This window comes from Hyla sarda, chromosome 10, assembly GCF_029499605.1.
Source record: "Hyla sarda isolate aHylSar1 chromosome 10, aHylSar1.hap1, whole genome shotgun sequence".
Classification (NCBI taxonomy): Eukaryota; Metazoa; Chordata; class Amphibia; order Anura; family Hylidae; genus Hyla; species Hyla sarda.
This window is the reverse complement of record NC_079198.1, coordinates 30,350,139-30,363,109: the sequence shown is the minus strand read 5'-3', so window position 1 is coordinate 30,363,109 and position 12,971 is coordinate 30,350,139. Positions and strand designations below refer to the sequence as shown.

Here is a 12,971-nt window from a genome sequence, read left to right as displayed (position 1 = left end):
GTGTGTCTGTGTGTGCCACACTAAGCATGGACAACAGAAAAAGGAGAAGAACCAAAATTGTGGAAAAATATCAACAATCTCAATGTTACAAGTCCATCTCCAGAGATCTAGATTTGCCTTTGTCCACAGTGTGTAACATTATCAGGAAGTTTGCAACCCATGGCACTGTAGCTAATCTCTCTGGGCGTGGACAGAATAGTCCAGAAGGTGAATAAGCAGCCCCAAACAAGTTCCAAAGATATTCAAGTTGTCCAGCAGGCTCAAGGAGCATTAATGTCAGCGTAAACTATCATTTCATTTAAATGAAATAAAACACTATGGCAGCAGACCCAGGAGGACCTAACGGCTGACACAGAGACATAAAAAAGCAAGACTACATTTTGCCAAAATGAACTTGAGTAAGCCAAAATCCTTCTGGGAAAACGTCTTGTGGACAGATGAGACCAAGATAGAGCTTTTTGGTAAAGCACATCATTCTACTGTTTACACAAAGTAAAGAACACAGTACCTACAGTGAAATATGGTGGAGGCTCAATAATGTTTTGGGGTTGTTTTGCTGCTTCTGTTTGCACTATTTCTCCTGTTACTTTCTCCCATCACCAAATTAAAGTCCATTATTAATAAAGGGCTATGACGGGTTAAAACGGGTAATGTAAAAATCCCATAGACTATAATGGGATTTTGTATTGGCATTTAACGGCCGTTTTTAATGGTTTTGTTAACGGGTCATTATAACAGATCTTTGAAACGGCTAATTCTATAGTGTGAAAGCAGCCTTATATGGTATACTGAAGAAAACAAAGACTATGACAGAAGGAGAGATGTTTGGCTTGGAAATACTAATAAAGACATAATAAGAAGACAGGTTTTGATTAACTAGACTAGTAATAAACAACAAAAAGATGCAGCAGACAAGAAGAGTGACCCAGACTGACACTTGGAAAAGGCAAAGATGAAAGAACAGAAAATATCATCACATGTAATGATGTAAAGAAACGGATAGTAGCTGTGACAACTGTAATCTGTGTTTTTAAAGTAAATGAAAGCTGAACAAAATATTCAAAAAAGTCCAGACATTGGTGCCTATGAACTTTTTGCTTAGACTTTTAGGGTGCACAAGTTTCTGATGTAGTCAAATTAATCTGAATGGGGCACTTAGAAATCTATGTGCTTGCACCGAAACAACCCCATTAAGATGAATGGAACTGATTCCCATTCCCAAGTTTCTGCAACATAATTGGAATCTACTCTTTAAAACACTTTGGGCTTCATAGAAAATGAAGTAAATGTTTTTGGGAAAATTTGACACATACAATTGACAGAATATTCTGGACATATTATTAGACAATCCAATGAAAAAAGATTCCACAGGGTCACATCATTCATGGGCTGCTCAGGAGTGTGTTAGAAAATATGCAATAGACACATTTGACACTATGTTCTCAGGGTTTTTCAACCACTGCATTGTAATTTTGCGTTTTTTTTTTTTAAAATTCCAAATGATAAATTAATGACCACTGCATGTAAAGTGGTCTACATAGACAAGTCTTCAGAAATAACTTATAATGTTAAAAGTTAAAAAAAGAGCTAAAAAAAATATGCAAAACCGAAAAAATTGCAAAACAAAAACACACAAAATAGACCATTAACAAGTTAAAAAAAAGATTCATAATTCTTCCCCACAGTCTGTGGTGGTCACTGCTAGCGGCCTTAGAATTATTTCCTATAGGAAATCCTCTGTGGTTCATGACAGCTGTGGTTCCAGCAGGTAGTAAAGTGCCCTCCCTTTATTCTCCTCTATAACACTGGTGGTGCAGCCCAGCAGGTGCCATTGGGTTGCGGTTTGTTGTTGTGGTTTGCACAGGGGCACAGTTTTGCGATCATCATATTATCGGGCCATATAGACGTAGCCTAAAAAAATGAATGTCAGGTCTGTGTCTTTTTTCAACTATTATGATACACAGTGTAATGAATTTGTGACTATGTTTGGGAATGTTTCTACCAAAAAAATATTTTGTTAATTTTCACTTTCTTTCTAGGAGCTGAAAAATGAAAAGAATAATTTACAAGAAGAACTTTTACAGACCCATGACGACAGAGCCATGTAAGCTACCAGTACCTCTTTTACAATACAGCCTTTGTGATCATGGGCCTGAAACACACTATTCACCCCATATCACAGCCCCCCCCCCCCTTATTCCTCACCACGCCGTGATGACAGGCTGCAGGTGTATCCTCAGCTTGGCACTGCTCTTCTCTTACTGCTCTCTACTGGCGCACACATAGGTACAACACATAGCATAGTCTTTCAAAGTTGCTTTATTCCAAAACAAACATAACAGGACACGACATAGGAGCAGGAAAACAGGTGCAAACGAGAGGCAGGGGAGACAGAGAAATGGAGGTGCAACTATTGTTTCACACTGCGTAGCACTTCTTCTGAGAAGCGATACACAGCGTAAAACAATTGACGCTCCTCCATTCGTCTGTCTCCCACACCTCTCGTTTGCACCTTGCTTCTATGTCATGTCCTGTGATGTTTGTTATGGAATAAAGCCACTTTGAAAGACTACGCTAAGTGGGGTGAGTGCTCCATAATTTTTTCATCTTCTTTTGTGATGCATATTTTGGGACTGTATCTTTGGATGTGAGCACTCCCTTTTTCTTTGACTTGCATCAATATGCCATTTATTTGGAAGCCTAAGGTCTGCTAATTGACACGTGTGCTAAACTACGAAGCAGCAGTGCTAGTGTCCACTCTTCTTGTAGATATAGGAATGACACTGCTATTTAGTGTGCTAAATGTGGAGATGTGACTCTTCCAGATCTGTCTTGCAATGATTGCAGCCTGATATAGGAAATTCACTACCACTTTGCAGTTTACTATGGTACACAGCTTGCCATGGAAAATGTTTGGAAAAAAAACACCTTCAGAACTGCTTATTTGGCTGGAAGCTATTCTTATCATTCCTATATGATTCATATGCATGCAATTAAGCCGAGTGTGCATGTACTCTCAATAAAAAGAGGGGAGCCGAAAAACATAGCGTTCAGCCAACTTTGCTGTTATGTGAATGGACTCCATGACAGTTTACTGCACAGCAGGCTGCTGAAAGTGCCGCCATGCAGGAGAAATGTCCAAGGAAAATTAATTCCTTCCTTTTTCCGTAACTGCGGGGGTCTCAAAGGTCAGATCTCCACTGATCAGCTATGCTGGAACATTATTTGTTAAGAGTATGCACTTTAAAAAACTAATATATATATATATATATATATATATATATATATATATATATATATATGTATGTATACACACACATATACATAACCTATTCAGTACCAAAGTGCAATCATCTGACATTTCTAAAAGAACTTTAAGTAAGTAATATGTAAAACTCTTTATAATAGATGTTTTTTCTATAGAGATGAATTTATACAACTAACTCCCAGGTTGCTTTGCTTAGAAGGAACAGAAGAGTCATATCCTGAATTCTTACCATTCATTCAAGCTGCTATACATGAAAAAAGTGTGACAACAAAATGTTTCCTCATATAGAAAGTGATTGTGCTAGAAAGAAACGACTGAAGGTCATGTCTTAATGCATTGTTTAAAAGCAGTATTAGAATTGTATATAGTGGACAAGTCAGAATAGTGAGTAAACCATGTGAAAGTGTCCTTTACTGTGTCTTTACAGACATTCAAGTCATTCCAACACGCAATCCCTCTCTAATGAAATAGAAGAGATTCAGGAGGTAATGAAACATCATTCCCTTTAGCCGGGTCTTACTTCAGAAAATATGTGCACACAATTGTCGTCTATTGCAGTTAGATTCTACATTCTTCACTTTTACCTTGAAAGTAAAACGTAAGAAGAAAATCCTATTTGAAAAGGAATTCATATAAAAAGAGAATCTCCATGACAACTTCAAAGGCAACAAAGTATATTGGATATAAGTATATAGTTTAGTAGGATTTAGTACAATTTTACAGTTCTTTATGTTCTTCACAATCCATGGTTCTTCAGGAGTCCCAGGTTTTATGAATTTGGGTGCTGCAAGCATGTCAGGACTGATTCACAGAGAACATAGGTGTGAGAGTGAAAAGCCTCTGTAGAGTGGGGGCAGCCTTATTGGAGTGGCACTAGTTGGGCCTTGAGGAATAGAGGCAGTTCAAAGGCTGCTAAAAATGTTAGAATAACAAAATTTTTGGAACAACTGAACTTATCCTTATGAGATATCATACAGATTTTCAATGAAATGTGGAAGAACTGCACTTAAACGGCAATCCAGAAGACTTATGAAAAGTGACTCTGTTCCTAAATTAAATTAGCCGTAAAATTTATTTATCCAAATTTTATTTCCATTCCATTTCATGCCATTTCAAATCCTCTCTGAAAATCAGCTCTCCTCTGAGCTGTGTGGGGGTTATAGCCTTTGTGACACTTGACCACTGACCATGATCTAGAGCTGATAGATTTCCTTTAACTTTTTTTTTATTTATTTTTTTGTTATTGTTAGTTTTTGTATTGTTTTCAGTCTAACAAAAATCCAAAAGTAGAGTTACATGATCCCTTTTGCTACCGATCTGAAAGTTCTGATGGTGTGGAGAAGATTGAGGGGGATATCTGGACTGGCACAGAAACAGAGGTAAAAGTATTATTGATTATCTATCTATTTATCTATCTATCTACAGATGGTTACATTATCTTCTAGTCCATGAAGTCCAAGACTACAGCTATGATTTTTATTAAAAGTTGTGGCAGGACCAGATACAGTATAAGGAATTGCATAATTCCTGCAAATAGTCAATATTTTTTGTATGTTTTTGTATTTGTTTTCAGTCTAACAAAAATCCAAAAATAGAGTTACATGATCCCTTTTACTACCTATCTGAACATTCTGCTGGGATGGAGAAGATTGAGGGGGATATCTGGACTGATACAGAAACAGAGGTAAAAGTATTATTGATTTTCAGCTATGATTTCCATTATAAGTTGAGGCAGGGCCAGATACTGTGTAAGGAATTGCATAATTCCTGAAAATAGTGAATAAATAATAAATGTATAATACATTTGTATTCATATTGGTAACTAAACACTTGATATGGATGAATAAACAGTTCTATGCATTATTCAATGAGTGATACAATTCCTTTTATGTGTATGCATTGAGACCCTAGATCAAGGGTAATTTTGCTTCCAACTAAGCGGTTACTATTGTACAAAGTACTGCTGCTTTTCATTTTAATAACTATCTATTTTTTTATATTTGTGAAACTCCAAGAAAGATCTCATCTCCTACAAGGAACACTAGGTGATATGTGAGAAATTCAGAAATACAGTAGTCCCTCTACTTACAATGGTTACAGTATTTTGAACGTACAGTATTTTTTTTTTCTGGACCATTGTTACTTGAAACCAGACTCCACATACAATACTTTGGCCAGTCCAGATCTGTGAAACGTGTCAATGGCTGGAAGATCTGACCAATCAGTATGGGCATTTCACTGGTACAGGACCCTGTTAAATGCGTGCGGACTGTACAGGACCCTGAGGAAGCTCCTGTCCTCTACATAGCCAGTGATTTACAGATTCCAGCAGCTCTTTCTTACTTTTATATGTAAAGATTTGCTTACAAGTCATCACTTGGATCACTGCCAGAGAGACAGAGGTCCTCAGCACATATGCCCATGACGTCCTGGACCCGCGCACTGCCTGGCGTGACTTTCCAGAGCATGCGCTCACTCCCTCTGCAAGCGATGGCTCCTGCCGGCTGAAATCTCCATGTGCCTGTGCTGTGCAAGAGGCAGAGAGCTGGCACACTCCCTGCCTCTAGGACAACACAGGCGCACAGAGGTTTCAGCCGGCAGGAGCCAGCTCTCGCGGAGGGAAAGTCATGCCGCGGAAGTCCAGGATGTCAGGAGTGGCTTTGCTGAGGACCGCTGCCAGAGAGACAGAGGTGGTGACGTAGGGAGGATAGGCTTGAGGGGGCATTGCAAAGCCCAGCCAGGCCTATCCGACTGTTACTGGCCGGCCTTCAAACATAATTTTCGCACAGAAAAAGCAGCCTGAAGCGCAGCCAAATATATGGCTGCATTACATGTGTTCACAACAGTAAGCTCATGTGGGTAGTCTGTGGGTGAGTAACACATTGGATGCCCATTGTGTCGATTGGGTGACTGGTAGCAAGTCATCTGTATAGTTAGAGAATATTGTATTAGACAGTGCTTTGAAAAGCAGGATATATTTTGTATTTTATTTAGTGCTGCAAAATAAAAACAGGAAAAGCCATTTGTGAACTATAAGTCTGTGTCACTGTCTCTCTCTCTGTTTTGTCGTTATTTGCCTGGCTCTACTGTTCTAATCTTCCCCACTATCTTCCCCACTATCTATCAATCTATCCTTGCTGATTGTTCTAAAGTTACAAATGTTTATTAATATTCATGTTTAAAACCTTCCCTTTTACTAAAAAAAAATACTGATACATCATACCTAGAGATGAGAGAATTTTTGAAAAATTCAATTCGGCCCATTCGCCAAATTTTCCGAAAAAATTTGGTTCGGTCCGAATTTATTTGCGGCGAAATCTGTATTAAAAATGGCTATTTGTGGCCTACAGAAAGCCTCAATAGGGGTGTTGAAAACTTTGCCTTGCTGTAACACGCATAGGGTGTGTGCTGGGTTAGTGAAATAATACTGTTCTTCAGTATAAAAAGAGAATGAAGGAATAAAAGAAAAGAGGACAGCCCCTCGTGTGATACCGTAAATCAAGTGAACCCAAGTGAATCCCCCAACAGGGTGTGCTCTCACCTGGCGACCCTCTTGAAGGTTAAGCGTGTCTCCCCTTTTGAGGGGTATTTGTTGGTGTCCGTGCTGCAGCCGAAGGTGCCTAGACCGGTGTCCTGTGCAGGAACCCGTGAGGTGCTTGGATGAGGAAGGAGAAAAAGAAGGCCCTTGCATCCGGCGCTGCTCGATCCAAAGATGGTTCAGGGAAGACGTAGGTTACATTAAAATAGTTTATTTAAATGTAATAATAAAACTATTTTAAAAAGCATGCAGGCAATGACGCGTTTCGGGATCAGCATATCCCTTCTTCGATCAGCACATCCCTGCTTCAGATTGCAGATGTATATAGGAAAAATAAAAATGGACATTAAATAGACAGCAAATGGGCGCCAAAGAAGATATTCCAGGTCAGAGGGCCTCTGACCTGGAATATCTTCTTTGGCGCCCATTTGCTGTCTATTTAATGTCCATTTTTATTTTGTCCACATAAACTGTGCTCCACTGTGCCCCTCCAGTTCAGCCCCCACAAGGCTCATGTGGTCATGAGATGTAGGCGCCACGTCTCAAGTGCCCTTACCAGCCATCGTTTCCAACACGTGTTGTAGTAAATGAAGCAGTGGAATGACGTTGTTCATCCCGAAATCCTGGCGACTGACTAATAAAGTGGCTTCCTCAAAGGGCCTGAGAAAACGGCAGGTGTGACGTATGAGGTGCCACTGGTTGACATTGAAGTTACACAGGAGAGTCCCCTATCCACGTGGATCATCAAGAAATCAGTGTTTTTTCTCTGTTCTTATAGTCGTTTCAATATATGGAGGGTGGAATTCCAACGTTGCAAATCAGACTATTTTGGGGGATACCGTTTTGACGTTGCAGCTCAAGGAGGGTGTGCTTTGCGGTGTACAAGTGGCTGAAGTGCATGCAAAGTTTCTTTCCCATTGTCAGGATGTCTTGCAGATTGGGGGAACACTTCAGGAACCACTTGACAACCAGACTGAACACGTGCACCATGCAGGGCGCATGTCTCAGGCTTCATTGTCGCAGTGCATGCAAGATGTTCCCGTTGTCAGTCACCATGGTTCCCATTTCCGTGGAGTAAGCCATAATTCGATTTCTTGATGAATGACTTTTAGCAGTTCTTCCCCTGTGTGACTCCGTTCACCAAGGCAAACCATGTGAAGAACAGCGTGACACCGCTGTGCCTTGCACACATGGTATGCTGAAGGGGCACTGAGACTTGTCCATGCAGTGGAGGCTGAGGACACGGTGGAGGAAGAGGAGGCAGAGTCTTACACTGTCACAGGACCAACGGCCTGAGAGGGTGGAGGCGGAACCGGCGTGACCTGTCCAAGTTGCTGTTGTGGCTGTGCAGGAACCACATTTACCCAGTGGGCCGTAAAGGACATGTATTGTCCCTGACCGTGGTTACAGCTACACACATCAGCGCTGCCGTGCACTTTGGTACACACTGACAGGCTCAAGGATTGGCCCACCTTCTGTTCCACAAAATTGTGCAGAGCTGGTACTCTCCACCTCGGCTTGGCACAAGCTATCAGTTCTCTAAAAGGCGCAGAGTCCACCACTTGAAAAGGGAGGGACTGCAGCACCAGCAACTTGGATAGGAGCACATTCAGTTTCTGCACCGTTGGATGAGTGGGTACTGTTGTCTCTTGGACATGGCTTTGCCGATGGATTGCTGGAGTAATGAATGACTCAAAGTAGGAGGAGCAGAAGCATCTGGAGTGACAGAAGATGGGTATGACACACAGCTCCCTTCGGCTGAGGTGGTGGAGCCTTGGCTGGCTGAAACAGGGAGTGTTGTGTTACTGGGTGATGCAGCAGGCTGGACTACCACATCAAAGCCACAGTTCTCCCAGGCCGCTTTATGGCGACGCTGCATATGCTGATGCAGGGCCGTAATGCCAACATTGGTACCCTGGCCACGCTTCACCTTCTGCCGACACATCTTGCATGTGGCCAGGTTAACATCCTCAGGATGCTTGTTGAAAAACTGCCACACCGCCGAGTAGCTGATTTTCCCACCTACAGTCCGCACTGATTGACTGCTACTGCTGCTGACTCCAGGAACCCCTGTTCCACTACCTCCCGGGGAGGTAGCCTGCCGGAAAGCTGGTGGTCTACCCTGGGCACGATTGGTTCCAGACTTTCCACTTATGCCACCATGCTGACTGCCAACCATGCTACCACCTTGCTGTCTCAGCTGCTGCCTCACAGGCAACACGCAACCCTCTTCTCCTGATGATGATGAAGCCCCTTCTGCACCTGGCTCCCAAGTGCGATCGGCTTCATCATCATTAAATTGTGTCTGCACATCACTCATGTTCTCCTCAGGTTCCTCAACAGGAGCCTGAAAGCTTGCAACACCTCCTCCCACGTCACTCTCCTCATCACTCCACCTAGTGGAGGAAGCAGCGGATGTCTCCTCCACTTCTTGGCTGGGCAGTAGCTGCTGACTGTCCTCTAGTATATCATCTTCACTAAATAGTGGAGCTGAACCCACAGCATAAGATACTTCTGTGGGGGAGGGAACAGCATATTTAAGAGGCAATGGGAGCACAGGGACCTCTTCCAGGCCATGCCAACTGAGGGTTGCATCTGAGGAACCCACCTGTTGTTGACTGTTGGTGTCAGATGTCACTTGTGATGACCGCTAGCTGATACCAGGAGCTCAGGCCTCTGCTGCAACTCCTGCTGCCACTCGCCCCTAGTCTGCTGCAACCTCTGCCTGATGAATTTAGGCCTCTGCCACTCCTCTGTGCACATCCTGGCACTTCTCTGCCTGACATACTTAGTGCGTATACAAGGGGAGTACAATACGCTCCACTACACTTAAAACAGTATTTGTCTACAACACCAGCAGGTGTGTACTTTTGCCTGGCCTTTTACAGTTACTAGGCCCTTAAGACTTTAACAGGAACAAAATGGTACACCACTTAGACGTACGCAGAGGTTACACTTAATAGAGGACAATATGTTCTTAGTGCTCTGCTCACCCTAACTGGTTGGCTACTATTAGCTTTTCAGTTGTTGTACACACCCGTGCTGCAGCACATAGTTGCTGTGTACTGCACCCAAAATTGCACTCTCTCATTTTCATTCCCTTTCCTATCTGTGCTTCTAGCCTGGATTTGGGCTTGAGGTGAATCGCTGCTGTAAAAAAGCTTTTCTGTACCACACACACTGCTCTCTGTCCCTCTCTCTCTGCAATAGAACGCTGATGTGACTGGGAGGTAAATCGCTGCTGTAAAAATGCTTTTCTGTGCAGCACACACGGCTGTCTGTCACTCTCTCTCTGTACTAGAATGCTGATGTGACTGGCCGCAAGATGGCTGCCGATTATAGAAGGCTGACACATCACAGGGGTGGCTGGCTGCTGATAGGCTGCATGCTGCATGTGATTCAGGGTCATCCTGCCGACCCTTGTTCCCGCCTTCCCAGGATTCCTTGCCGCATGTCCTCACAAGTGGATCCACCATTTTAGATGCTCTGGAGCCTGGACCGCATTAAATAGAGTTTTATGAAGCGATTTGCGCTATCTAATCGCAGCCATATTCGCATTAATTACAAATTGAATTTTTCCTGAAATTCGTAACGAATTCGGATTCCTCAGATTCGATTCACTCATTCCTAATCATACCGATGTGTTTGTACAAACAATGTAAGAACAATCCATATTTTATGTTCCTATGCCTATTGGTGATTGTAGATGACAAAGATGCCTAGTTGCCTAATTCGGACTGTGAAAGTATGGTTTAGCTTTGAAGACAGTCATGTAGGAATTGTATGAATATTTCATTTTGTTATAGGTAATTTTTATAGAAGGCATTTATATTTTTTTTTCCTGTAGCTTATTTATCTAAAACAAGGCGTTGATAGGTTACTGGCCAACTTGCATCAAATCACTTTGTCCAGTCATCAAGTTGCATATGTAAGTTTTATTTAGTTGAGATTTTCTTCTAGAATGTTATAGCCCAACTGGTGAACATTGCTCCTCAGCAGACAATGCTAACCGTTTAGGAAATGCTTAAAAATGCAATTTTCTGAGATTTTAATGGGGTATTCTAGGATTTTCTTTTCTTAGCCTTTGAGCCCATGATGCCAAATTAAAAAAAACTGTTGGATATGTTTCTATGTGTGCTGTTTTGTCCCATTTTCATACATGAAACCCACACCTAGAAGTGCTGTAATGCAAGTATTTTTATTTAACTGTTGTCGCTGACCTTTCCCAGCATTCCAGAGACAATGTTATATGGTCTCCAGTGGGTGTGGTTATGCTGCAGTGGGTGGGTAGATTGGTCTTTAGTAAATCCATTCCATCCTGTTATCCACCCACCCACTGCAGCATAGCCACATCCCCTGGAGACATTGTGACTTATGACATTGTCTTTTGCCATATGGAATGCTTGGAAAGATCAGAGACAACAGTAAAATGAAAGGACTTACACTACAGCACTTCTGGGTGTGGGTCCCATGCATGAAAATGGGAAAATGGAAGCAATTGCACAGTAGGGTACACAAAGGTAGAAGAAAATTAATTCTGGAATACCCCTTTATATAAGAACAGAGAAGAATGTTTATTTGGGATTCCTACCATATCACTTAGCGGAGAGTGGACTAGTTCATTAAGTTTACCAGGAATCCAACTGTTCTCAAAATGAGCTGTGATTGGTTGCTATCAGATTTTAGATTAAAATTAGTATCACATTGATAAATCTGGGCTCTTGTTCTTGAATAACAATTAAAGGAGTTGTCCAGGCTAGGATATGTTCACACATAGCTTACAGATATTATACTGTGCTTAGTTATTTAACTATATTGTTTAATTCTTCTAGTATAATTGAACACGAAACAGAACATATGTGAACTCACCCTTTTAGAAAGATATAAATAAGTAATATAGTAATATATACACAAGCAGACAAGTACAAGAAAGAGAACAATTGTGAAATACTGTAGAATTATACACACAGTTTTAGATTTATGCGCTTTCATGTTTTGGCTCACCCACAAGAACACCAGAGAACCTCCTGTGGGCCCAGGTTCTGACACAATAAGATCCGGAAGAATACTACCTCATTTGGAAGTGACTTTGGAGCCAGTAGCTAAAGTATATGTTGGTTGATTCGTGAATAACATATTAGACCATACTGATCATATGTTCTGTGCGTGCAGATATAAAATGCACATAAAGAGGATGGCCGACATTTATCATTGTCTTTAGACTGTTTTTTGTGTCTAGAAATGGTGCATTTTTTGCGCCTTTTGGTTTACACATTTCTGCTTATTTTGAGTTGCAATCCACTGATTTTGGATATACACTTGATATGGAAGGGTTTTATGAAATGCGCCTTTTTGTGAATAGGCGAAAAAAAGGCACAAAGCCACTGAAAAGTCTCTAAAACTACACCAGGTCAGACTTCGCTTAGCTTTTTGGTGTATGTGAAGAGTGAAATTTCAGAAAATGTGACCTGCACAAAATTGTAGAAAAATGCTTCACTTACACCTACAATGATAAATGCCGGCCGATGTGTATACCGTATATACTCGAGTATAAGCCGACCCGAATATAAGTCGAGGCCCCTAATTTCACCCCAAAAACCCAGGAAAAGTTATTGACCCGACTATAATCCTAGGGTGGGAAATACATCATCCCCCCATGTCATCATCCAGACCCCCGTCATTAACACCCCCCATCATCATCACCCTGTCATCATCCCCCCCTTCATCATCATCACCGCCTGTCATCATCACCCTGTCATCATCCCCCCTTCATCATCACCCTGTCATCATCCCCCCTCCCTTCATCATCCCCTCTCCCTTCATCATCCCCTCTTCATCATCACTCAGTCATCATCCACCCCCCTTCATCATCACCGCCTGTCAATCCCTTCAGTGGTCTTCAACCTGCGGACCTCCAGATGTTGCAAAACTACAACTCCCAGCATGCCCGGACAGCCATCAGCTGTCCGGGCATGCTGGGAGTTGTAGTTTTGAAACATCTGGAGGTCCGCAGGTTGAAGACCACTGCGGCCTTCGTCATCATCCAGACCCCCCCCCCCCCTTTAGTTTTCTACTCACCTCCCCTCGGTGGGAAGGAAGGGTGAGCTGGTCCGGGCCATCTATGCTGCAGGGACAGTCTGGTGGAGAGGGTTAGTCGTTCCGGGC

The 12,971-nt window shown here is 42.2% G+C and overlaps 1 protein-coding gene across 4 annotated transcripts in view; it reads left to right on the top strand.

Moving 5' to 3' along the window:
• The window catches only part of KASH5 (KASH domain containing 5), a 250,514-nt gene that overhangs the window by 66,614 nt on the left and 170,929 nt on the right, over window positions 1-12,971 (top strand). For 3 of the 4 annotated variants that reach the window (XM_056541654.1, XM_056541656.1, XM_056541652.1), the window contains exons 13-16: window positions 2,040-2,104; window positions 3,696-3,753; window positions 4,519-4,647; window positions 4,842-4,952. In XM_056541654.1, coding sequence (XP_056397629.1) covers window positions 2,040-2,104; window positions 3,696-3,753; window positions 4,519-4,647; window positions 4,842-4,952 — 363 coding nt within the window. The remainder of the gene's footprint in view (window positions 1-2,039; window positions 2,105-3,695; window positions 3,754-4,518; window positions 4,648-4,841; window positions 4,953-12,971) is intronic. The other variant, XM_056541653.1, reaches the window with a different exon arrangement.